This window comes from Falco naumanni, chromosome 2 (assembly GCF_017639655.2).
Source record: "Falco naumanni isolate bFalNau1 chromosome 2, bFalNau1.pat, whole genome shotgun sequence".
Taxonomy (NCBI): Eukaryota; Metazoa; Chordata; class Aves; order Falconiformes; family Falconidae; genus Falco; species Falco naumanni.
The window spans coordinates 12,681,160-12,708,249 of NC_054055.1; the positions used below are offsets into that span (position 1 = coordinate 12,681,160).

General features: G+C 38.4%; 1 protein-coding gene across 4 annotated transcripts in view; it reads left to right on the forward strand.

The window, feature by feature from the left end:
• Positions 1-27,090, forward strand: part of DCLK1 (doublecortin like kinase 1) — a 262,095-nt gene that overhangs the window by 196,734 nt on the left and 38,271 nt on the right. For 3 of the 4 annotated variants that reach the window (XM_040583371.1, XM_040583370.1, XM_040583373.1), the window contains 5 exons: positions 12,472-12,556; positions 13,920-14,028; positions 18,432-18,489; positions 19,257-19,376; positions 25,182-25,328. In XM_040583371.1, coding sequence (XP_040439305.1) covers positions 12,472-12,556; positions 13,920-14,028; positions 18,432-18,489; positions 19,257-19,376; positions 25,182-25,328 — 519 coding nt within the window. Of the gene's footprint in view, positions 1-841; positions 5,685-12,471; positions 12,557-13,919; positions 14,029-18,431; positions 18,490-19,256; positions 19,377-25,181; positions 25,329-27,090 lie in introns of those variants that run through there. The other variant, XM_040583374.1, reaches the window with a different exon arrangement.

Sequence of the window (27,090 nt, forward strand, 5' to 3'; positions counted from 1 at the left end):
TAGTGCTCTGTCCTCTACTGCTTCTCTTTGCTGAACTTTCTTTTTCATCTAGTGCTATGGGGTATCTTGGCTAGTATTTTTGTGCTTTGTAGGTAGGGTAGGGCAGTGTATCATCACCTAACACCTCTGGCATTTGACGATCATCTGATCCATCAGAGGATGCTCAGAGTGGGTGTTGAAAAAAACAAAGTGGATCGTACACTCAGACTCTCCCTCTGCTGCCATGAGCTGGTTGCTTGGCTACCGTCAGAAAGAGCCAGCGACGGGGGATTTTACATGCTGCCTTTTTACACATCCACACAGACACAGGAAAACCTGTGGAAATGAGATACCATTGTCAGTACAATATAGATAATGGCAATATTCTGTCAGCATTCTGGGGCTCAAGTGTGGCTGGATCCATGCTATATCACCCATGGGTGGCAAGTTTTTGATTACCATATACAAGGTAAGCACTTTCCTACTGCTGTTTGCAAAACAGCAAAAAGGGAAATGTATTCCCTTTACTATTAAGTTCATATTGCCAAGTTTCCAAACAAATAGGAGACCCTCCAGAACAGACGGACGTTGTTTTAATAGTGTTTAATAGGAAAGAATCCAATAAAAGAATAATTTCCTCTTAGAATATGTGGTACTTTGAAACTCCAGCTTTGTTTACTAACCGTCTATTTGTTGATTAAAAAATAATTTTATGACATTGAGCCAAAAATCTGAGTGTATAGAATATGTTTATTTTATGTTAAACAATATCTTCTGGTCCACAGTAACAGAAAGAATATGACAGTTGCAGTGCAACAAATCAAACACAATAAACAAATGTATACTGCACTTCATCTTACAGGACCTGTATCGCCCACTCTCTTCGGATGATATGGATTCAGTAGGAGACTCAGTGTAAAAGAGAAAATGGAACAATGTTTATGGTTTGTGATTTGGTGAAGGTTTAACATTTTTAAAGAGAATAGCTGCTAATTTACAGTAATAGTGAATCGCACAAAAGAGTTTTGCATATTTAATATTAAAAACACGGGGCCAAATTAATTCTAGCGTGTGGGGGTATTTTTGGCTTTACCACTGCATTTTAATGCAAGAATTTTTAATGAATGAGCCATTGAATATGTCCATCAGGTACAAAACAGCATTGTGCACGCTTTAAGGAACAAAGATTGAATAAGGTGAATATAACGCACAAATCCATAGCGGGCACATCTATGAATAGTGCTCTTTTTATCATCTAAGGTACTGATTATATGTTCTGTTTTTACCATACGTATATTCATTTGGGTATGAACAGTTAATGAATACTTTGCTTTTACCAATGAATAGGTAAAATGCAGAAAAGAAAAATCCTGCCATATTAAATTGCTTGCACCACACTGTCTGATCCTGACACGCACATTTGGAACACTCTAATTTTAGTCTTTTTATCTAAATGAAAAGAGGATGAAGAAATCCCATGTGGGCACTGGACAGAAAGTAAATGCTTTCAAAGCAGTGTTCAAGTTCTCTTCTCTGCATTACCATTTGATGACTGTAAACAGAAGGGTGTTCACAGGCAACATGAATGTTTTACCTGGCAAGGGCTGTTAATACTGATCATCTCTGTGTTGCAAGTAAATACAGACAGATTTCTAAATGAGAAAATATGGGGACCTGCTGGCTAGCAGCGTCATCTGACACACGTGATGAGACCTTTTGGGAAAAAAAAATTTTTGCCTGAGAAACTAGTGATTATTTTCACTTCTGTTAAGGACAGGAACATCATTTTTTATTTGCTGTGATAAGACATCTTATGCATTTTAAAATGAAAGCCTACAGAAATGGCAGTACTGTAAATCATCCCTCTATTGACCTAATTTCTCTGTTTGCGTAATTTCTAGAGATGGTCATTTTGTACAGCATGAATATGCAAAACTCCTTTAGTGTTAAAGTAGGTCATGCATTATAACCAGTTGCTTAACAAATATCTACTAATTTTATTTGTTTTCTGCTGCTTTATTGTGAGACTCTTAGTCTAATTTACATAACAGCAATATTTCCCATCGTATGTTGCATATTGCTTTAAAATTTATCTGTTGTATTTAAGCTGATAGTGTAGTGATCACGTTTTTACTGACTTTTACCTTTCCTTTCAGTATCTCAAATAATAATGATTTAAGAATTAGAAATAAGTGTGATTCTGGTCCTCAACAAAAATCCATAGAGATTATATTTTTGAGCTACGTAGTGATGATTTAATATATTTTGCAATCAGGGAAATTTACTTAATAGCAGAAAATTTTAGCTGCCACATGCCAACTTTTAAACGTAGTGAAATAATTCCTTTACACTGATTTGTTCACAATAAAATTTGGCAGCTGGAAAATGTTGGCATGTGATGTGGCTCCACTGTACGAGTAATCATTTTCTTTATGGAGGATATTTTCAAAAAGAAGTAAAAGGGCAGCAGAATACAAAACTTACCTTCTCTGTTTTCAATACTTGGTTCCAGTATCACCTGGAGAGAAAGTCATTGATCTGGCAGGTTTGTTGAAGCAGTTAGGTCGTTTCCTTTTGAGATGCATGTTTTTCCATTCCTGCTTCAGACTTCAGATCTAAAACTGTTCCCAGCAACAGGAACAGTCCCTGTGTCCCCCACCGCACCCCGATCCTAAAGCTGTCCTGTTCTACTGAAAAAGTTTGCAGCTGTGAATTTACTTGCATTTTTGCCTGTTATGAAGGAATGTCTTTGCAAAATATCATTACTTAATCCCAAGAAATGCATATTATGTAAAGGTGCATTGGGATTAGTTTCCAAAAATTCAGACAACTCCGCCAGACTGATACTGTCGTTTTGAAAATTGTTTTTTCCTGTAAAGAAAAGAAATTACAGGAATATTATTTTTCCTCCCCTGTCCCATGTAGGCTATTGCTGTTTAAAGCAGTTCATTAAGAATGTTTGTTCTGCGCAGGGAACGCAGATTGCCAGCAAACCTGAATCCCACGGCTTTGCTTAGTTGTGGAAAAGAAAAATGGACCTTATATCAGTAATTGTTATCATAGCGAGTTCTCCATCAAGACTGTTTCAAAGAATATGCTAGTCCATAACATTTAATCATTTCAACATATGACTTGTATTAAGGGGCTATTCAGGGGCAATATGTATCATTAATATTTCATTTAAGGAATGAAAGTCCCTTAGAGATTGAAAAGGTACACTGTTTATAGACTTTGAGATCCCTTTTGTGTGGAATGTAATTCCCATTATACATGAGCAGAATGAAATGTTTCTTTTAAGCAAGACCAGAAGGTTTCAGTTTATGGGTGAAACTGAAATTGTGTTTCTTGATGCTGCAGTTCTGCTTGCAACAGCACAGGTTTTAGTTTGTCCCTAGATTTCATCGACTTCATTAAATAACAGAATAGCTTAAGCAACTTTATAGTGTTTGAACCTCTTATAGTTCTCTGTATGCTGCATTATTTGTGCCTACTCTAAGGTGATTATGATGTAGCTAAAGAGTCTTGTATAGATTGTGAATGCTTTGCTTCCCTTTGAACTTTATGAATCCTTGTGATTATTTCCCTAATGCTTTCTGCAACTTTGTGGGGTTTTTTTAATCTCTTTTCTTCTTCTTTTACGCAACAAACAGTTCACATGTGAAGCACAGAATGTGTATGTTTATATTTATATGCACATACACACACATACATAGATTAATGGCTTTGAAACCGATGCACAGTTATGACACGTTTGTGGCTTTAAACAGATATGTGGGGAAAATGTCTTTATGGGAGGATGCTCATCTGGTGGGATTTGCTACAGCTCTGTTAAAGGCAGTGGAGCTGCACTAACCTGTACTTGCTGCGCAGCTCCCCCGAGGAAGTCTGTACAGTTTTAAGAGATCTCATGTACAAACAAGGGCTAAGTTCTGCTCAGTTTGAACTTAGTGGCAAAACCATGATTGACTGCAAGGTGGGAAGGATAGGACCTTATACCCAGATACATATACACAGACAAAACATTAATCATAAATTTGAAATGGTATTATTTTGACACATTCAGACCTGTGTCTCCTCTTGAACGTCACTGTTTCTTTGTTGAAATCAGTAAAATCTTTAACATTCATTATCCACTGCAAAAATTGCTTTTTAATTTGTAAAATATAATTCAGCAACAGCACATTATATTCAGTTATTTTTCTCTTTAACCCATTTTCACAGGGCATATATGGCTGTAAAATGAAAATTCTGGGGCACTAATATTGTGGCTATAAACGTATATTATAAGAAAGGATACCATAATGTTAGACAGCCTTGAAGAACACCTGGGTTGAGATTGTGTGCCGTAGCAATTTAAATAAATAGTCATTTTTGCTTTTACAGTTTCATACTGTGATGTGAACTTTATATAGCACAGTATGTTACAAAAGATGTCCTACAACTCTAACTGTTAAAATGAATTAACAGTAATATAGAATATAGAAAACAACCTCTGATCAACCCAAGTGTACTGTTTTGTTAAAAATAGTAGAGGAATGAACAAACAGAAAATCTTTATGGTGCTAAATTACCTCAACACTTGATGAATATTTAGATTAATGTTGTCTGTGCTTTTTCTTGTATCCAATTAATGGTATTCAACAGAATACAAGATTGTTCTTTATTTAATATTCACTTTCAGTTTACCTGTTAGTGACAGGATGAGAACTTGTAACCATGAGTGATGAATAGAAAAATAACCTTATGTCACGCAGCCAGCAGTAGCTTTACATACAGAGCAAAGGAAGCAAGTGGTTGTCACACTCCTTGGAAATGGGGGTGCTGGCCCCCAGGAAATCCCTCGGTTCAGAAAGCAGGGCTTGCAGAGCAGAGCAGAGGCTATTCTGAGCCGTGTTTGCTGTCGTTAACACCTTTCAGCTGGCTCGGGTTTGCCTTTTTCACCATGCACCTGGTCTCAGACTGGCTGAGCGCCCTAACTCCCCGTGGACGGCAATGGGTATGTAGATACATGTGTTGTGTATGCACACATTAGCGAAGGGTTAAAAACACACGCGGTGCACACATACATAATTGTATGCGTTTTAGTGTCTGTATTTGCGCATGTTGCTTATATTCAAATTTGCTTAAATTAACCCTCAGCAGTGAAGTTTGAAAAAAAGCTGTACTGTATTCAGCCTGTACTTGTTCTCTGATGTTATATGAGGTAATTAGTTTGTGGTTTGCCCTGCAATACAGTGTTTTGGAATTTGGACTCTAGTGAAAGAGGAGCTAACAATGTTTGTGCTAAGGCCTCTTCATTTTGTTAGTTGCACTATGATATTGTAAATATTGGCACATTTACAACATAAGTTTAAGATTTTACGAAGTTATGCATACAATTATTTTTTTTGAAGAAAAGTGCTTGGATATTTGCTTTTTAAAATATACCATTTTTGTATTAATGTGATGCAGGAAACCAAAAAGAAAGCTGTTGATTTATCAACAAAAAAATGTAAAACTTGCAAAAAAAATAATGCTGATGAATGTTTTATTTCATATAATCAGCTGAAGAAAATCACCTTCATTTTTGTGCCATTGTTTCATCATACTGTGTTGTACTTGTGTTTCATATTTGACCATGTCATCCTGTTGCAATTTGTTGTTTCTCTAGATTTAACATTACTGTAGATTATTGTAAGCGATGTAATAAATATATTTAAAAAATACGCACTGTTCAGTGAGTTTATTTTGGAAACATGATTAACAGCTTTAAAAAAATACTTGCAGTTGGTATTGCTTGTTCATTTTGGACCAGCATTGTCCATCTAACAGTTCATTTAGTATAATCATATGGGATCCATGCACCCTAATGGGTTCCTTTAGATTTTAGATACATTCAGTGTCTTTTTAAATAATAAACTGTGGGCTCTAGTGTGTGCATACTGAAGATCCTTCAAGGAAGAATTTGGTTTCTAACAGGTCTTTTGGAGACAGTAAATATACCTGCCTTGAATTGCTTATGGGTAAGTTTGTGTGCACGCAATGGGGTAGATTTGACGTATGAAGTGAGAAATTAGTAGACGATCCAAAGCAAAGTACAGCTCCCTGCTGACAACTCAGCTATAGCAACACTCCTCTTAAGAAAAGTATTAGGAAAATATGCCTGTGAAAATCTGAGAGTACTGAAACGTACCCACAGAGTTTTAAAATAAGTACCTTGTTTTCTTGATATATCTTTCCGCTCTTTAAAAATACATATCTATAGCCTAGTTTTATTTTTTGTTTGGTGGGGGCGTTGAAAGAGAGATGTTACAGTTTCTGACATGTCATCTGCCAGTCTGATGCTTCAGCTGATGTTCAGACACTCTCCTAGAGAGATCTATGGTCCTGATAAAAGTTTTAGTTTTGAAACCATCTTGGCTGCTGGTAAATAGGTCTGCCTAAAAAAAGTTGTACAGACATAGGAAGGAAACAGTACTGTAGAAATGACGAAGAATAGAAACAAAATAATTGAGGTTTCTGTCCCTACAAGTAACAGTTAAGAATGCCAGGAAAGCTTTTAAAATGCAACTCAAATAGATTCAAAATAGAAGTGGTGATTGTGCTGTGTCCTTAATTAGGTGGAAGAAATAAGAACCTCCTTTGATGGCCTTTCAATTTTTGTTCTGTAGTTGAGTGGAAACTTTTAACTGTGTATAACTTTAGAAAAGGAAAGAGGAAACCTTCACATTGCATCACTGCATATGTAACTTTTTATGTTAACCACAGTATGGATACAGTAATGACAGGTCAGCTTCCTATACCATGAATCTGATACTTTTTTTTTTTAGATCATCAATCTTTTCTGGAGAATGCCAAAGACTGAGTGACCCTACAGTCTGAATTATGGCTCAGCTTTGGAAGCAGCTGTTAGGAGCTAGGGGAGGTTGGATTTAAGTTTACTGTTAAATACCATATAGGAAACTGTATTGGTCTTTCAGAATTGCTTTGTTACACAAATCAAATGAGTATAAAGGAGTTGATGCTGCAGCTTAATAAGAGGATCCTAATAAAACAAAGTGCTTCAGCTTGAAAATTTAACTTTCAGTCTGTCAGCTCCATTTCCTTGCAAACTCCCTCATTTGTCCCTCTATCCCTCAAAGAAGAAAACCAACACAAGTTCCTGAATGACACACAGCAGATTGTTGCTTGTGTCATTCGAATTTAACTCTTCTCCAAACTGTGTAAATCCTGAATTGCATAAAAGAAAAAGAAAAAAATAATTTCCCTATGTAGGGCCTCTCAAGTATCTAACTAGATAGGGCAGGACACAGAATGGTGGATAAGTAGTAGAGCAGGTTTGCATATGTTTTTTGTCATTCCTTTCCAGATAAAGCAGTTTATAAATAAATTTGGATCTCTGTCAGTTTAGTGTAGTGTTGAATTTGAAAAGAAAACAATTGCATAATTTCTTTTTCTATACATTGAATTCCGTTGGCTTCCATTCTTTCAGCATGAATATTGTGGATTTGATGTTTCTCCATGAAGTAATTTTTTTACCATCTCTGTACTGTTTACATGAAAACTTTTTCCCCCATCTCAGCTGGCTGGGCCAAAAATTGTAAACCATTAAACAAAAGAAAAGAAAAAAAAACATTTTTCACTGCATAGAGCTTAGAGAGGGAGTTTCAGTGCAACCCTTTCTTCGCTCTAAATTGAATAATAAAAAAATAGTTTGTTTTCTTAAAAGTTGCATCAAGATATATTATTTTACTGTTTTAAACCAGCTGTCCTCTGCTTTCCCTTTTGTTCTCTGGAGATGTACCATTTTGTTGTATTAACTCAGTTTCTTGCTCTGGACTGCTACATGTTAGAGGAATTTTTTGAGCCCTTCAAAGTCCTTCAAAGCGAACCTGCACTGGACTGTTGTCTTTATTTTACCATTAACTGTGATGATCTTGAGGGTAAGGAATTGACTATGTCAGGAATTCATGATTGTAATTGACTATGTCAGGAATTCATGATGGTTACCTTGCAAAGGTTATTTATAAACAGACTGAACACTAGTATGGGCTCCAGAAGAGGTGAGCATGGTTGCTTAACTGTTTAGTTTTGGCTTTCATGCTTTTCATCTTTGCTGAATTGAACTTATCTTACACATATTACTGACACACATAGGTTTTGTATGTTTTTTAAATTCCATAGAATTCTTCAGAATAGGGAAAATCTTAGGAGACATCAGTTGAAGGCATTAATAATTCCCTTATTCTGCACCTCCTTCCTGAATTTACACTTTACTAATTTTACTTTTTACTTCATTAAGCCTGTTTCTAAAAGAGCAGAACTCTGCATGAGATCCAAACTCAGTGTTACACCTGTGTGCATTTCTGTTACTCACATTTCATCCAGATGCTTCCTTCATGCTAGGAAAATACAAAGGAATCTATTGTTGAGAGACTTTGTAGACTCCATGTGCGCTAATAAAGGTTTTGAGAGGTTTGGAAAGTATAATGCAGTGTTTGGGGTTTAAGATTCAGGAATCTGAATTGCATTAACAAACTTCCTAGTCGTACTTGTTTAAGTTTCTTCTCGTAACTGCTGATACTGGTAGTCCACAAGAATAATTCCTGCTGTTTAGTTGGAGTGGAATTTTGAAAATAATTTAGGACAAAGGTGAGTATGAGGAGAGAGAAATTACAGTAATATTTATTTTTTTCATGGATTTAACACAATTTCCACTGACATACAAATTATTTACAAAACAGTTGCTAAATAAATCTCCCAGTGAGACGCAGATGAAACACTATAGTGCTAATGTTTCCATTCACATCAGTGAGATGTGTGGTGTGCTGGCCATCTGTTATATAGACCTGAATAGGATCTGAAATCCTTACACCAAAGACCTGATTTTTTTTATGCCATCACTTTTATGGAGGTGTGCCATAAAAATGGCCATGTGCTGGCAACCTGTGCAACTGGACTCCTTTAAATCCATGTAAAAGTGATGACATTTCAAGCACCTCGGCATCTCTTAAAATTAAAACAGCTAATTGCATTAAGGTCTGTGTGTTGAAGAGATTATACTCTTGCTTAGAGTTTGTTTTCCCCCCGTCCCCATCTGCAATATCCCTGATGGGGTCCACAGCTGTGAGAGCAACAGTGTAGACAACAGACTGCCTCACGATTGGCAAGCCAACTGGAAGGAACACCGAGACCCACAAGGATTGCTGGACCCGGAGGGCTTTCAGCTTGTGAGAACAACGAGCTAATTAAAGTCTAAATAAAGGAATGTTCTTCTAGCTGAAGTAAAGATAAATAAATAAGTGCCTGCATGTTGTTCCAGAGGACCGAATATAGATGAAAATATTTGTGTTGTGTTTACCTAGTAACGTCTCTTTCATTGTGAAAGGGGGTCGGTCCGTCAGCAGACTTGGTGAATATATGAAAATGTACAGTTCCTGGTTTATTTTTAAGCTGTTGTTTTAATAGGAGGTGTTCAGCAAAGGAAAAGTGTGTGTTTTCTTCATATTTTTCAAGTCATTTAAAAATTTTAAAGTTTTCAAAATCTCAGTATGTGTTTTTAGTAAATGTCTTCTTAGCTACTGCTTCCTTGTCACTGGCGAGCTCTGCTGCTCACATGCTGGTGCTTTGCGCGCAGATCTCACTGAAGGGGCTCTATGCTTTGTTTGCAGACCTATGGTACAGTATATGCTGCTAATGCATCGCTTTAATTCTTCAATTATGGATATCATCTTAGTCTTCCCATTCTTATGTGGTATCAATAAGAAAAGAAAAAGGGACACTTAACAAAATAATCTCATGTTGATGTTTTATTTCCTTTAAATTTTCTATGGGCCACTTTTTTTTTTTTTCTTTTTTTCTTTTTTTTTTTTTTTTTAGTTTAACTAAACCTAGGCTAAATACATATTTAGGGAGCTATACATCAGACAGATATTTAGAAGTGAATTTAATTTCATTCGTGTTAATGCCGTTAAGACTTTTTGTATTTAAAGTGAAGCACTTACTGAAACACTTTGCTGGAATGGGCCCTCAAAGGAGTCTAATTTTGGAAGGACGAAGCAGTCATCATTCTCAGCTAAACCTCATCTTAAGGTTCCTTGAGAAATTAAGTTCCCAAATAGAAATTTGAGTACCTCTAGGCACCCATTTTGAGAAGATGTGGCCACCGAGTTAGGTCTCAATTTCTGTGTCTCCCCATTTTCGCATATGAGAACAACACGTTAAAGACTCCGTAAAGAGACCGTCAGACTGCTAGCAGAAAGCTGCACCAGTGAGTAGTTAGCAGTCTTCGCCTAACGTTGGCTAAAAAAGTGTAATCTCACTATTTAAAATGCAAAAAACTGAACAAAGTATGTGTTTGATAATCTGTTGAAATTCTAGCACTAACTTTTTTGTGGTGTACCCCTTAAATGTTGTAAAGATTCATTCTTGATTTTGCATGTAACAAATATTAAACATATTTAAGTTTTAAGTCCTTTAAGAAAATACTGTGGAGTGGGGAAAAAAGTAAGAAATTGGATCCTGGTCTAGGAAAACAAACAGACACAGCAGAATGAGTAGTGAAAACATGTTTTTGTGCTTATTTTACAAGCAGGAGTGTAAAGGAAACAGTTCTCTCATTACATGTGTATAAAAATAGGCTTTAAGAGTGACTTCTCCAGACATGAGAACTTCTAGCATTTTCCTGTTACCTTCATCCTCATCTGCTCATTTGTTCAAAAATGAACGAGAGGTAAGTTTTTACTGAGACGTCCCACAGAGTTTAGCACAGGAATAGAACATACATAAACACATCCTAATCATGAAACAAGGGCAGCAATATCTTAGCGAGCTGCACAAAATCGGTCAGTGCTCACTTCTGTTGTCAAGAGGCAGCAAAAGTAGTCCAAAAACTGATTAATGCAATTTTTAATTCCGGCCAAAGCTCAGCAAAAATGCTTGGATGGATGAAAAGAATGAGCTGTGGTTGATTAAAAGAGAAAAAGAGCAAAGAATCTCTTGGTAGATGGGGTGCGCAAGCTTTCAGGATTATTTTGTGAAAAATAGGCCAAGTTCAGCCTTTGCTGACCTTAATCTATTGTGGGAGAAATTAAAAGTTAGACTATTCAAATGAACTCAGTATACTGGCCAGCTTTTAACTCTGCTGACAGCCTTCTCCCTGGCTCCATGCTCTGCAAAAATCCCAGCTGCTGCATCGTTAGTTCCTCTTGCTCCAGCCATCAGCTGTGCTCTGCGGTGGCAGAGGAGAGAGGTCATTCCAAAGGAGCTGTATTAAATTTGTAAAGTGGATTGGCACCCTGACTGTGGGCATCTAGATACCTCACACACGCAGATAAGAAACTGGTAGTGTTAGTAACGTGCAGTGCCACCAGCAATTTATGTAATATATAGACTGAAGGGGGTAATTAAACACTGCAGCACTTTGTAAGCTTTCAGTATGCAAACCGTGTGAACCTGAGAAAGTTTTAGTTTGGAAATCCTCTGAATGCTTCTCACTCATGTTGCAACATGAAGACGTGAGGAAGTGCTGGGTTTTGCTGTAAGTTTAAAGGGCCACTGTTACATTTCTAGCTTCTAGTTTGCTTTGAAGATGGGAGAATCCTGAAGATATGATGGTGTAATCATTACACAGCACAGCATAAACATTTTGGGTGAAATCCAGTCCACCTCATGTGCCTGTGTAGTTTCATCCATCTAGATTGGTGATGAAGCAGTCTTCCTGCAGTACATGCCTGGAGTCCATACGTAACTGATAGACACTGGTAGGTGCTTTGGAAGGCTTCCCTAGCGAAATCCTGCCTGCTGTACTTCTGGCATCCAAGCTGGGTGGCTGTGAGTCACCTTCCATGGACTACAGAGATACTGTCCTCCCCCCATTAAGTGTATAGGCAAATGTAGACACTTGCTGTACGAGTATTTAAAACGGAGGTTCAGGCTGATGCCTCAAGTGAGCTATACCTAATCAAATGCTTTTCCAAGAAAAGCAAACGTTATTCACCCTGACGTTTTATTTTCTCCATACATTGCCATAATGATTTCTGCCATCTAGAACACAACTGGGGAGGATTTCACCAGAGGGAGGTTTGCAAAAGTGAGGAATTCTGCCCGTAACAAAGCCAAATTCAGTCAGAACAGACGTTGGTGCTTCTGGTGCCTGCTGGGTTAACGGTGTTGCTGAGAAAACAATCTCCTGCCTGCAGAGGGCATACAGCTCCTCAGTTTTCCCTGCCAAGTGTGTGTGGAATAGGGAGAAACTGATGGGCCATACATAACAGCATTGCTGCACGTGATGGATCAGGGATATCTCTGCCTGTGCAAGGATATCAGAAGTGCAATTTCCGTGGAAAAACTGGACTCTTCCCAAGCATCCTCATATCCCTTCGCCAAAGTAAATTGATACTTGACATAGGGAACACTGAATCCTTTCCAGGACGTGTGTCCAGCAGGAACATGCTGCAGGTACTCCTGCTCCTTAAAAATCATCTGTTTTCATTTGTGTCTCTCCATTTCCAGAGCTCCCAACACAGTGGCTCCTCTACCTCATTAGCATCCACCAAAGTTTGCAGCTCTATGGATGAAAATGATGGACCTGCAGAAGGTAACATTTGAAGGCTGACATTTCCAAGCAGTCAATGTAGTGACAACAGCAGCTGTGTAGGAAATGAGTCATTCTTCCTGCTGGAGAAGGTGGGAGCATTGCGGGCTGGATGACTCTCCATGAGGAAGCTCGGCAGCCTTAGCAAACCACTCAGGTTCACCCTGGATCAGATCTGATCTGGACATCGCTATTCAGAGGTGGTTTTGTTGCAGCATACTCGAGATACCAGCCCTGCAGGTGACACAGTGCTGACTGTATTATTTTAGTAACTTTTTCTCTCATCAGTCATGGTACTAAAGAACATGCTGCAGTCCTGGGTCTTTACTCAAAAATGGTTAATCTTACCCTGTACTAAGGCTTTAAGGTGCTGGCTAAGGGATAGTGCCTGCTCAAATACTGCCAGTTCACTCACACGCACATATGCGTTGTATGTGTATGTTTCCCTCTGACCGTAACTGTTCATGCCACCTGTGAACCCAGGCAAACCCCAGCCTCCTTGTATCATGACATTCACATTTCATACTAAACTGGAACAAAGGACAGATAAAGATACAGTTAAAAGCACTGCCTTAAAGTGTGTAAATTCAAGTCACATTTCTGAGAGACATTTCTTTTATGGTACGGTATTTATATAGTAGTTTGTATCAGCTGCAGTTTACAGTCAGCTTTTAGAGGCATGTTAGGTATTTGTAACACACTATTTCAAATACATTTAAAAATAATGGTACATGAATGAGCACTAAAACACATGAAACTACAAACTTTTCTTATGCTTAGACACTGTGTAATGCAATTTTACCAAAACATCTGGTGCCCAGGTTGCATGTGAGGTAGTATTATTGAGAACATTTGTTTAAAAACTAAATATTTAATATTGGGGGAGGGGGAGAACTAGCACTTAGCACATGAGGAGTTTTATGGATGTCTCAGTTTACAGGATGTAATAAAATAAGTGCTTGAGTGTTGGACTTCTTTGGTACATATATTTAATCATGCTGTGTCAAGGAGTTCCAACCCTTTTTGGAGGCTGGTCTGCGCTTGTGCAGATCACAGGGGCCTTTTCATAATTAAAAAAATACAATTTTGGTTTTGTCCTGGGGGCATATTGCAATGGGAATGGTAAACTATGTAACACTCGAATGGTGGTATGTTTGAGCCCCCAGAAGTCTTATTTTTCATTATTGTATCTGTGTGAAACCTGTTGAGTATATACAATGTCAGCAGCATGGTTTCACTGTACAGTAAGTGAGATACTGACTCTGAATGGTTTCCAGGCTCCTAAACCATAGACTTAAAATGCATGTTATGTGCAACATCTGTGTTTCCTTCACTAACAATAAAAATGTACTAATGATTCTTTCAGAAGTGTTGGAGGAAGGTTTCCAGGTTCCAGCATCGATAGCAGAGCGATATAAAGTTGGAAGGACTATAGGAGATGGAAATTTTGCTATTGTGAAGGAGTGTATAGAAAGGTGAGGAGGATGATGTGCTTATGACTGTAAAAGTAATCATTTATGGCATGCTTTTTCTATGTCTTTATTTGTAGAATACAGAATATGTAATAAGGTAATGTCTCAATGCCAGACAGAAAAACTAGGTAATGCCCTCTCATATGAAAAAAAGAGAGTCCAACAGACAATCTATGAGTTTAATTCTTTGTAAGCTTTATATGGTGTTTTTCTTCAGAATGCGTGATTTTACCAGTTCTTTGTATTAAATCAGACCAATGAAACATTTCATGTGTAGGGACATTCTTTAAAGTTGTCAGGAAGTTCTGTGTGTGCAGTGCAGTGGTGGTGGTCAGCATAAAAGGCTGACTGGATCCATCTATTCTGCATCTGACACTGAGGAGTAACCTCTTCCATGTTTATCTTTAATTAAATGGGTATCTATCTCCTGCTTGCCCACTTTATGCCATTATATGAGCTCCATCCAACTTTAGGAGCCTGCACTCAAAATCTAACTTCTTCAGTGCCCTTTACCATTTTGATTTTAGACACCTACTCCAGATTAGAGAAGGCATAAGTCACCTCAAATGTCAGTGTTGCTGAAAGCATCCATGTTGACTAGCTCAGGTGTCGGTTTCTAGATCTGGTCAGGCAGGTCATGAGCCTGGTTTGAACTGGATCGACCCAACATTAAGAGTGTAAAAAATAGGGAACAAAAGCAGAAATGTCCCACAGAACCACAGGTGCCTTTTGGCAGCATTGTTAAAAATAGGGGAACGTGGGGTAAAAAAGATAGAAGGTACTTCACCTGTATGTGAAATGATTGTAAGACTGTTCATGATATCCAGCAGCAGTGCAGAGAAGGCAAAAATCCTGCCAGAGCTAGAGATGTCCAAAAGAAAGAACAATGGAGATGTCAAGGTCTGATAATGAAATTTCACAAGTGAAGTTTTATATCCCTTATTACCAGATCATAGAGACTATTACAGAAGACTGTAACCTCACCTTTGGGCTCAAAGAAAGAACTTTTGCTCTTTAGCCTGTGAGAATGTCATATTAACCCTAGAGAGTAAGTAAAGATTAGATCTCATGGCAGATGATGATAAATTAGCTTGGCTGGTTTTAAACTAGAGTCTCTTTGGAAAAAGACAGGTCCCGCCCTGCATCTGAAAGTGTCTGGCAAGTGTGGAGACCATGAAGACATCTGTTGGGGAAAGGGGGAAGAGCCGATTTTCTATCAGCTGACAGCGTGCTGGTGGGACTTGGCCAAAACTCTTTGAGGCCTTTAGAGCTCTGTCAGAGTGAGTTCATGGTGGAGCTGGTCATCTGGAGGGCAATAGCTATTCAGATCAAACCCCAGCGTCCGAACACTAAACTGGGGAATATGGAAACCTAAAGGAAGCAAAGCAAAATAATATGAAACCAAGAAAGCACTGTAAAGCCCCATGGAGGGGGCATGACTGATGAAAAACATGAGTGAAAACATGTAACTAAGAAAAGAGAAAAATGCAAGCTAAAAGAAAAGTGCATAGAGACTGAAACAGATTGCAAGCCAAAATAAAAGGTTGAGATTTTAATACACTGTCATTCAGCTGAAAATGCCAGTTATGCTGAGAGACAGTTCAAATGTGGCGGTGTGCATTTTGCAACTCTTTCTCAAGCTCGGAGAAAAGACATGAATAAAATTAAATATAGGTCCTGACACACCTAAATATAATACTAATTATGATAGCCTTGAGAACTTAAATGAAAACTGTTTCTTGTCCTCTTGTCTGTCCCACTGGTCCCAGAAGTATCCAGTAACATGACATATCTAATGAATACGTGCTCTAAGAGCGTGATTACTCAGGTATTCCCCAATACATGCTTTTATGGTCTCTGACCTATACTATTCCATAGATGCGAATTATATCAGAGTTCTACTTCAGGACATCTTGAAAATTCAAGCAGAACTATTTCTGTTAGTTCCCACTTCTAAAGCAGTATGCCCTTGCCATCACAAGTGTGGAAGGAGAAATTAAAGGCTAAGAGGGTAAATTAAAGCCAGTACATGTAAAGCCCCTTCAAAAACATTCTTCACAGTCTTTCTAAGCAAAAAACACCTCACTTCAAAGTCTGATATGTCCATCATTTGCAGAGCCAGAATTGATGGGGTGATACTTGGGAGAGAGGACTTTTCCACTTTCTTTGGACATACAGTTCCTGTGTGCATTAGACTTCAAAGGAATAGCGCCATGAGGTGTTAAGCAAGTAGGAATGGGTCTTGTTACACAGCTTCACTGATCACATGGATACTTCTTCTCCAGAGCTGTGGAGACCAGCCCGTGTGCACTGGTCAGCCACTCTGATGCATCAAATGTGTTCACAGGCATTTTCCTCTGACAACAAACAGACCGAAGAGAAACCAAAAACCGTCTTCCAAATTGTCACACGAGGACTTCTAAATCCCATTCTATCTATCTGTGAATGCATGTGCACACACACACACGTGCGTACATATTTAATGCACAAATAAAAGTAATGAAGATAGATTTTTGTCCCCAGTGCAATGGAAACTTTGCAAAAGGTTAAAACAGCCAGTGAGTGTGGCACAGAGCCCTGTTACGAACTAGAGGTCTAACTCTGTGCCCTGTGGTAGTGCTGTGGGTCCAGACTTTTATCCAACTATAATGTGTTTCCTACTTTGTGTGGCACCGTTTTATTGTTTAGATTGAGTGATAGGGGAGAGGTGATATGCCCATTTCACTGTGTGTCTGTGGCATGGCCATGCATATTTTTTGGCGGATGTGTAAGTTGCAGCGCTGCTGACAGCCTGCGGTTCTGCGGCTTTTTAGGGGAAAGGATTTGCATTATCTTGGCTTTAATTTTCTTTTTACCAAAACAAAGAGCAGTCAGAGTTGTCATCTGCTCGTTACATATCTGCTCCATTGTATGCGCAATTTGTCCTGCGGTGTTTTTATATGTGTTCATTTTTAACTTTCAGATACTTCCAAATTCTGACATTTCCTCACTAGCTCAGGTTTCCCAGTGTGTTGGAATACATGGAGTCTCCCATGGCCAACAAAAACCATCAATTTCCTTTCTCATGACAGAAAGGAAGCATTCCTAGGGCAACCAAACAGCTTGAAAGAGACTCCTATTGAAAGAGGGCATACTTTGTCGGAGTTTGAACCCCAGATATCTTAATTTCTAATATTCCTTCCACTACCTCCTCCTTCCATTCCCTAAAAATAGTGTCTCTCATTGCCAGAGGAATTCTCCATGTTTAAATATGGCAATGAAAATGCCCAGTCATTTTCCTAATGCAGTGCTTTCAGTTTATGACTCACTTTGCATGTCCTGTTTGACAGACTGCACACTTTCAGGCATGTTCATTTCTCTATTGAACTTATTATAGATCAATTTAATGTATCGGTTTAACTTTGTTTTGATAAATGAAGAATGAAAAAAAATCACCCCATATGTTTGAGAGGTAATTTTTTTCCTTATTTTTTAATGAAACATGCACCTAAGGGCAATGTAATAGACTTTTGTAAACTGTTTTGACTTTTATTACAAAATGAAAGTGTTTCGGTAAGGGCTTTTTCTTATGTTACCTATTCCGCATTTAACCTTATAGTGAAACTAGAGCTTGTGAACAGAGCTTTGTGGTTTCATCCCTACAGCCATCTTTTGGGTCTGTAACTTGATTAAGAAATGGCAATTGATCCTCTTAACTAGTCTACAAGCTGATTTTTCTGTGTTAGCATTCAATATAATGAATGTATGTATGTATATACAGGGCAGTGATAAATATCATATGGTTTCAAAAAAACCCCACTTAAAAGGAAATGTATTCTCTTTAATTTCTTACTGTCTCCATAACCTTTCATATTCTGTCCTATAAACATTGTATTTAAACCTGCTAAGTACCATATACTTACCTAATGCTTAAAACATTATTCCAAAGACTGACGTTTTTATCATAAAACTTGTAAGTACAGATGTGCAAACAAATGACTTTTTATTTTAAGTGAAAAATGTAAGTAATTACCATAGCTTGTATTTTTTTATATATAATAGAAAACAAAACTTTATGGTTTTGAGAGGATTTGGATTTGTAAATGCTATATAATATTTTTACATAAAACTGCAGAAGAAATAACAATTACCACTATAAAATGAAAAAAATCAAGTGACTGTTTTGCAAACATCAAAATGTCTTCATTTTTCTGAAAACATGCTTAATACCTTTTTCTTGGGCACACATATTCAATACATTTGATTCAAGTTCACAATTCCAGTCAAATCCAAGCTTCATTTCTTGACCAAACAAATACTTGAATAGAATCCCTGCCCAGACTTACTGTGCTCAAGTAACAAATATAAACTTGCCTGAGAAAAATATTCAATGGGATTGAACAGTTTTTTCTTTTCTCTTTCCTCAGATCAACTGGTAGAGAATATGCCCTGAAAATAATCAAAAAAAGTAAATGTAGAGGAAAAGTAAGTACAAGAAATCATATGAGACCAAAACATTTTTTCCCCAAGAAACGTTTTGTGAGAGATCCGTTTAGGAAGCTGTCGGTATTTGTCTTCTTCCTGGCAAACGTTAGAATCTTTTTGGTTGAAGCCTTTGCTTGGCCCCTGGAGACCCTTGGAGCATCCATATAAAAGGCTGCAGTGTGCCTTTCTAGATGCATGGGTTGATTCTCCAGTTGGTTGGTTGTGTGGGGGCACTCCCCTTGCTCTTTACCCCTGCAATTATGTCCTCTAACTTTCATAATTGCAGTTGTTATAGAAAATAGAAAAAAAATAGTAATAATTATAACAACACCTGTCACTGTGTCTAAGCAGTATTCAAGATTAATCAAATTGATGTCAATTTTATACCAAGTGACTGTTAGCTTTTGAAATCTGTAACAGAAGATGCTATCATATTTTTAAGTCAAGATTCTGCAGCAGAGAAAAAAATTTAGAAGCTTTCATATTTAATGTTTCTCTGCATCAGAAGCATGTCTTTTCCTCCATTTCTTTTTCTATGGTCTACTCTCTGTTCTTTTTTTAGTTATCACACAGATGTTGTTTCTAGACACGTTCCTTCCATATTGCTGAAGGCAACATCTGTTACCTTTTTTTTTAAAAAAAAACAAACCTGAAGAATCCGTGTAGGTCCCAATTCCCTCTGCTTTTTCCACTGTGAAAGTTTTTCCCACTAACCCACAGTCATTAAAGATTTTTTTTTTTTTTTTTTTTTTTTTTTTTTGTGGCAGGAACACATGATCCAGAATGAGGTGTCTATTTTAAGACGAGTCAAGCATCCCAATATTGTACTTCTGATTGAGGAGATGGACATGCCAACTGAGTTGTACCTTGTCATGGAACTTGTAAAGGTGAGCATTTTGGAGACAAGCTGCTTATTAAGAATTGTTTCAAACATATTGAAAAATTTCATTGGTACTAAAGCTTACTAAAAATTATGGAATCACAGAATATTTTAGAATGGAAGGGGTCTGTGCAGGTAATCCTGTCCAGCACCCTACTGAAAGATGTGTAAGCCGCTATTAGATTTATTTGTATAGCTTTCAAATGTTTCAACTATTTCTCTGACTTTCTGTAAGTGCTCTGTGGACAGTACTTTGGAGATCACCAGTTTTATTTGATCCCCCAAAAGAAGTCTTCTACAAAAGTTTTATCTTAAAGAAACACATCTTCCTTAAAGTGAATTGAAAATATACCCAGTCTGAATAGCTGTAAATACCAGCCTTCAAAATACAGTATTCTTTAATAAAATAGTTTAATTAAATTATATTCATTTATGTTATATTTAAGCAATAATACCTGTCTTTTTTCCTTCTTGATAATAATTAAGCTGGAGGAGGGGGGAAGTGAAACAGAAAAACCTGCTATATAAAACATGACTCTATTTTTAAAAGTAAGTTTGTGAATGCAGTATTTTACATTTGGGACACTATTTATTTTTTTCATAGTAACTTCCAGATCTCATGCATTTATTTCACTCACTGGTGGAAGTGAATATTCAAACTAGATTAGGAAACTCAGACCAGGTCATCACTTGTCCCCGTACTGTCAACAGTGCAGTGCAAGAAGTATGAATTTAGCTCTTGATTCTAGTACTAATACACAAGTATGTCACTGTGCATAAAAAATGGCAAAAATACATTTAAGTAAATTGTACAAATAGGACAGAAAACCGCTGAGGACACCTTGTCCTCCATACTTTAACAGAATACATATTTTTCACATTCACTAATGGGATTAAGTGACTTTCTTCCTCAAGTATTCTGTGGGAAGGAGGTCTTTTCAGCAGCCACCTTCATTTCTGTATCTTGATCAGCAGGTTCTCCTGGGGCAGCCTATCATGCCTACACCTTGGAAATCCACAGTTTTAAGGACAAAGATTACTATAAAGCTGTGCAGCAGCAGTATTTCTGTGCAGGCCTGTTGTATGTGCATGCTTAACACTTGTGAGCAAATCAGGCACTCCGAACCCTGGCACACAGCTCACTTCCATTTATCTTGAATTAAGTGCGGTCACCTTTGGTAGATATCCTCTGTATCCATGGTTAGAAAGAGGCACCACCAGAGGTTGTGAGAGAAAACAATTTTGGCAAGCAGGATTGTTTTCTGCTTTGCTCTGGTTGTAGGTGGAGATTAGGAGATGCTCTTAATGTAGGCACCTCGCTGAGATGTTAGATAGGAGAATTCTAGGTCCAAATGTTTCTTGAAGAACTTCCTAATCTCGGCTGGAATACGAGAGCAAAAAGAATGATTTTTTTTTTTTTTTTTTTTTTTTTTTTTTTTTTGCTTTGTTCCATTATCCTGTGCTCTATGGCAGCACCAGTGACACAAGCTATGTTCCCAGTGCAGAGCTGGAAGGCTGTCAAGTGTGACCCATGGGTGGATGGCCACAAATTTTCCCTGTCCTTGTGGCAGACCAGGAAAGCTGTTATCCATGAGAAGCTCAAGCCGTGCCCCACAGTTTAGGAAATGGCAACATTGTCCTCTTAGGTTTGAGCCTGCCTGATGACCTTCTTGGCTTGAGTGGTGCTATGGAGCTTATGGTCCTACTAAACCAGCTGTCCACCACCTCCAAGCTCTGAGGAAGCACACTGGGATGTGCTGGTGGCAAGAAGCTGACAGGATACCTAGCATCCCTGTTTTGTCTCTGATGGAGAGGTTAAATCCTACAAAAAAAGCAAAAACCTGGCACTCTTCCATGCCATGAATCGTTCTGTGTAGACAGTCCCAGAAGCATTTCCCCACCTTCTTCATAGTCACAGCGCTCTCTTGCACTCAGGAGCGTAACATGAAACAGCACAGCTTCAGATCAGATGCCATTAGCCATCTAACACTATTTTAACCATAATTAGTGTTATTTTCCATAAGCGGACGCATTCTGAAATCCATGTTACTGTAGCTTTTTCCCAGTATCTGTAAGAACTTGTTCAGAGGTACCTCAATACTCTTACCAACTTGTAATCTAATGTAGCCACAGCTTCAGCCTGCATTGACAAATCCTTCATCTCGGCCCCATGAGGTGTGCTAAGAAGTAAAAGCTGTGCCTTGTCTAACATGCCAAGACGTAAGCACATAGCTGGTTTTATGGGTGCAACCTGCTGTTCTATTCATGCTGGAAAAATGTTCAAACTGTAGTCTCTGGTGGATTTTTAATCAAAGTCCTGCTCAGCTAAATAAGACAGGAGGGGACCAACAACTCTTACAAAATAACTAGCCTAAAAGATGTATATAAAGGAAACTATTCATTATATTCACTTTCTGGAAAAATCTGTTTTCTTGCATTCTTTCTTCTTTACTCTTCAGAATTGCTGCACATACCAAGATATTTATGCTTTTAGCCATGCTATAGGAGGGCTTTATAGACATCTCTGTAGTTCAGCTATCCTAGTGAGCACAGTGCTAATGTTCTTTACTTTTATGTGGAATAATAAAAGAAATTTAGAAGAAAGACCCTGATCCTGGGAAGTCAACTTTGTTTCTTTGAAGCAAACATATATTCCTTAATATTTAATTGGGAAAAAAACCCAAACTTGTTATACTCTATGGGCACCAGGGAAGGTATTTCTGGAAAGACATTAATTGTTAATTCACCAGTTGCTGACTGTTACCATTTCAGAGCCTGCACTGTTAGAATTGATTAACCATCTGTTATTGACTGACTTTTGAAGACCTGACTTTAAATCAAACTCACAGACAGGAAAGAAATTCATGGAGAAAAGGCTTGATACTGCAAAGCACGGTTTCAGTTAATACCACCCTGCATTAATTGGCAGTAACATGTTTGACATAAGTGGCTGCTGCAAATGGTGCCCTCACCTCATGGCAGATAGGCCATTCATTGCTTTGTAAAGTGTAAGAAAAAGCACTTCATAAATACAAATATAAACACATTGCAAGTGGTGCTTGTAAAAGGAAGCAAGGACCTGGTTTCTGGCACATTGCCTTTTTACACAGCGAAACAAAATTGTTATTCAAACCTAACAGGGGTTTGGCCAATTTAACAAACAAGATTTATTGCAGAGTTTCCTTCACTGCTCCAGGATATGATTTCACTTTTGCAGAAGAAAAGAGAGATTATATCATTTACATAACAAGCTAATAAATAAATAATTGGTTACCGTACTTCCAAATATACTTCCTTATGTGCTCATATTGATAAAAACTGCATTCAGATGTTACTGGTCCCATTTTACTCCAGAATAGGGGATTTAAGACTGAAATGTCATCCTGAACTCACATCTTGTGCCTGAATAAATGATAGTGACCTGCAGTGTGAATTGGCTAAGCAGAACCTTGCAGGTTAAAGTGCTCTTTGGGGAAAGGGAAGTCTGAAAACAATTCTGCCTGATATAGCTGTCAGATCTGTTAACTCTTTCCAGGGTATCACCTCCATTTTAAGTGCAGAGAATCCCACAGACTAAATATATGCTCTTTTCTTAGCGGGCTACCTGGTAAGAAACTTTACCAAGTAAAGTAGACTGCTGAAATGAAGAAAGTTATTCTGCTTCAGATTGCCTCGACCATCTGTTAATGTGCTTTGCAGCCTCTATTTTTTTCTGCGTTTAGGTTTCTCTTGCACATGAACATTTTTTCATTTTCTTCTGACTTTAGACCAAAATTTTCCCTTCTCTTTTCAAGGTTCAGCTTTTTTTCCTCCTTGCCCCTTGCATCTCAGCTTGGACCATTTCCTTTGTTTTGGAGGCAGATCCTTTGCTGTGGCTATTGACCCTTCTCGTGAGCATCTGGAAGGTATTAGATAAGACCAAAGATCTGTCTAATCCACTACCTCATGTTAAAAAGCAGCTGGAACTGAGGCTTCACAGGAAAGAGGTTAGGGAAAATAGGTTATTTTTCCCACATATATTGCCACATGCTGATATGTAATACTTGGGGATCAGATGATGCCATGAAGTACATGGTACTGTACTTTTGCCAAATATTTGGCCTTTCTCTCTAATCCTCTCTCTGGTTTAGCTTGGTCTTTTATTCCTCCTTTTCCTTGACACTATGTATCTTGATGTATCTTAATCAGTCACTGGTCAGAGCAAGCGGTTTTGATGTGGTCCAGATTTGACAACAGTGGGCTGTAAGCAGTTTCCAAAACTAGGGGTTTGCATCTACAGTGGGAATAAACCTGCCAGGGCCGACCCCAGCTGCACCTCAACAATGCTACATTTTTAATACTTTCTTTGGGTGTTTTTTTAACTAGTACTGTCTGTTTTCTCAGGTTTGTGTCTTTGGTGATTGTCTTTTTCTACCTTTTTCTCTGTAGCCATGATTCCTGGAAAAAGATCTTGTTTTGTTTCTTCCCCCTCCTCCTTTCTCTTAGTGAAAACAGTGTTTTCTCTGGAGCCGAGCCTTAGAAAAACCCAACAAATAACTTGAAGCTATTGATAAAATCATGAGAGTTGGCAAAGCTGGGACTCCTCTGTTGCCTTCAGAAAGCACCTACTTTTCTTTAAAATACAGTCTTCTGTGTTTTGGGTTTTTTCTTGTTGTTTTGACAGCAGCAGGGATTTTTTGCATTATTTTTGCAGAATTATCCTTTCCCTCCTTTTGGTGGTGTTGTGTGTTGTTTATGGTGCTGCTTTGATTTTGGCCGAAGGACCAACACCTCTGAGTAGTATCTCTCAAAAGATGTTTGTTTTTTCCCTCCACTCTGTCAAGGTTTCTCCTTCATCTCCTCTTTAAACTTTTTTTTTTTGGTCTTTCTCCAAGCACTGACATGTTCTTCTTCCCATGTGCCTGCTCAGCTCCGGAAATACAGTCCAAATGTCATGGCTGCCTCAGATCCTGGTGAAGATCATTTCAACTTTGAGGACTTCAACTTAATTTTCCTTCTTTTCTTCTTTCTTTCTCTCTTTTTTTCTTGTTTTTTTTCTTTCACTGCCAGTAGCTTTTAGCTGAATTAGACAGCACAATGAGCTGGAAATGGCACAAAGTGCCATCTGTATTTGTAGCTGTGGTGAAATACTAATGTTAATTCTCAAGTGTCTTCCAGTATGATTGTCTGACATATATGCTGGAGAGTTCTTCAGTATTAGCTGCGAGAAGCATCACACTACCCAGAACTTCACATCTTGTATAGAGAAGGTGGCTTATAAAATCCATGTTTTCAAAGTTTTATGAGATGGAAACAAACTTTTAAAATATGCTAGCAGTGATGACAAGTAGCCGGTTTGAGTTTTACTCAGAGTTCTTTCATCTTTCTGGAGTGCACTTAGGCTTCAGGAAAAAAATTTGACGTCAGCCTGTTTGTGATTATAATAAAGAGTGGCAAGGGTTGGTACGTGAGTGACATTGTGACAGGCAAGTACGTAGGCATGCCAGAAATTTGCAGCAGAGGCTCTTAACACACAGGTTGGCAAGTGCTGGACATGTGACAAAACCAGCAGCAGGTGGGAATTGTGTTCAGTAGAGATTCCAGCCTCTTGTCTGACCAACTAAGCCATGACAAATTATTCTGAATTACTGATATGTTCAGCTGCCATTATGGGATGTCATCACAGTACCCATTGTTTATAGCTGCAAGAAAGCTGTGCTGCTCCTCCCTCCTCCTCCTCCTCCTCTATAAATGATGCACCTTGATCTTCTCTACATTTTGCAGTCATTTCACAAGCAGTATTGCTCAAGGTGCCATGGTAATTTTTCTCCAGGGAGGAGATCTTTTTGATGCTATTACTTCCACCAACAAATATACAGAGCGGGACGCCAGTGGAATGCTTTACAATCTGGCCAGTGCTATCAAATATCTTCACAGCCTGAACATTGTCCACAGGGATATCAAGCCGGAGAATCTACTGGTAAGTGAAGATTCAGCTTTTGGTATTGTTAATAACTTGAGAGTGTGTGAGAGAAGGTCTGTACTTCTTCCTCCTTCCACACACCCGCCAAGTTTATTTCAGTCTTTTAAGTTATAGGTCTTTTCATTTTAACCTTGGCATTGTAAAGCTTTCCTAAGAATAACAGCTATCACAAAAAGTACAGTAACAAGCTGGTATGTCTAGACTGTTCTCCAGGACATGGAGACAGAGTTGTTCCAGTGATCGCTAGAAGTGACCTTTTAGTAAGCTGCAGCATCATTTCAAGCTTCTCATAAACACAAAGGTGTTCTGTCCCCAGCAGACTATTCTGTACTTCTGCAGCTGGCTGAGTAATTAGCAGCAGTTCAGTTTTACAAACATGGTGGGTGTAAATGTTGAGCCCTAATCACACAGTACGTCAGAGCACTACCAGGAAGAGACTTCAGTGTCCTTCCTTCCCCTGCTGCACCTCCCAAATAATCCTTTAGCACTTTTTATTAAGCCACTTTTCCAAATGGATAGCCTAAATCTTCCTTTTCCTGGCTGACTCTGTATGAACCCCTAGCCACTGAAGACAATGAAAAACACACCCTGGCAATAAGTCCTTCTTCTGAGAATTTTGCACTCTTGAATGCAGCAAATTTTGTTCTCCAATTGACATTGTTTTATCTTTTTTGAGAAAGTAATTTCTCCCTGTTATTTCACTGTTCTCTGAGTTTTCCCAGATTTGCTGTCATGTTCCAGTATCAAGATGTCCCAAATTTCCATATATTCTGCAACCATAAAAAAATGCGTAAGGTACCTAGAGTATCAGTTCTCTCAGCTGTGTGTTCTCTGTCATGATTTAGTGTATTTAGTCCTGCTTGACACTGAAGAGGATTTATGGGAATCTTGATTCAAGCAGATCTTACTAAACTTCCAGGGAGTGGGAGTTTTACAGTTGAGTGGTTTACTACTAGCAGTAGTTTACTCTAGTGGCAGGTGCCTTTATAATTCTGGGTGAGGAAGTAGCCTGTCCTTTTTTTCCAGAATCTGCTAAGAACATGTTGGGTGGCAGTTTCACTAGACACTAATGATTGATTCTCCATTCACAGCCCTGGTGCTGGTGTGGGTGGCTGCAGGCAGAAGTGATAGCAATCGCATGCCAGGGTTCATTAATGCTGTGACTCCAAGTGTGCAGGAGGGGCTTGGTCTGGGGCAAGGCTTGCCCTGCTGCTGTCTTGACATGTCTCTAAATGCCTAAATTGTAACAGTAGACAAGCTTTTTGGGGGAAAGTGGAAAGTAGGCAGGAGGTGGGGCAACAGGGGGAGGATTAAATTTTTATACCCAGCTGTCTCTAAGTAATTACCCACTACCAGGAATGATCACACCATTTGCATTGTAGCTGCATTTTTTCCAGTTATGCATATGTAAAGGTCCTACATTGATATTGATACCGAGCAGTGAGGATGCAACTCTTAACCTCTTGCAGAATCCTAACTCTCAAAAGCCAGCACTTGATTCACAAATTACATTAATTCTCTAAAATTTATCAGGTCCTGGAAAGGAATGAACGCTGGTTTAGAAGAACCCTTTGCAACCAACCTTACCCAAGTTCTAACCCTGTCCCTGACACTGGCTGTCTGCGGCCTCGGTGTCTCTTGACCTTTCTACTTTCATTCTCTTATTTGTCGGATGGGATGGGTAGTTCCTTGTATCACAGGACTGCAATTAGGGTTATTTTCATGGCATTTATAAAACACTTGCAAAATGCCATATGGG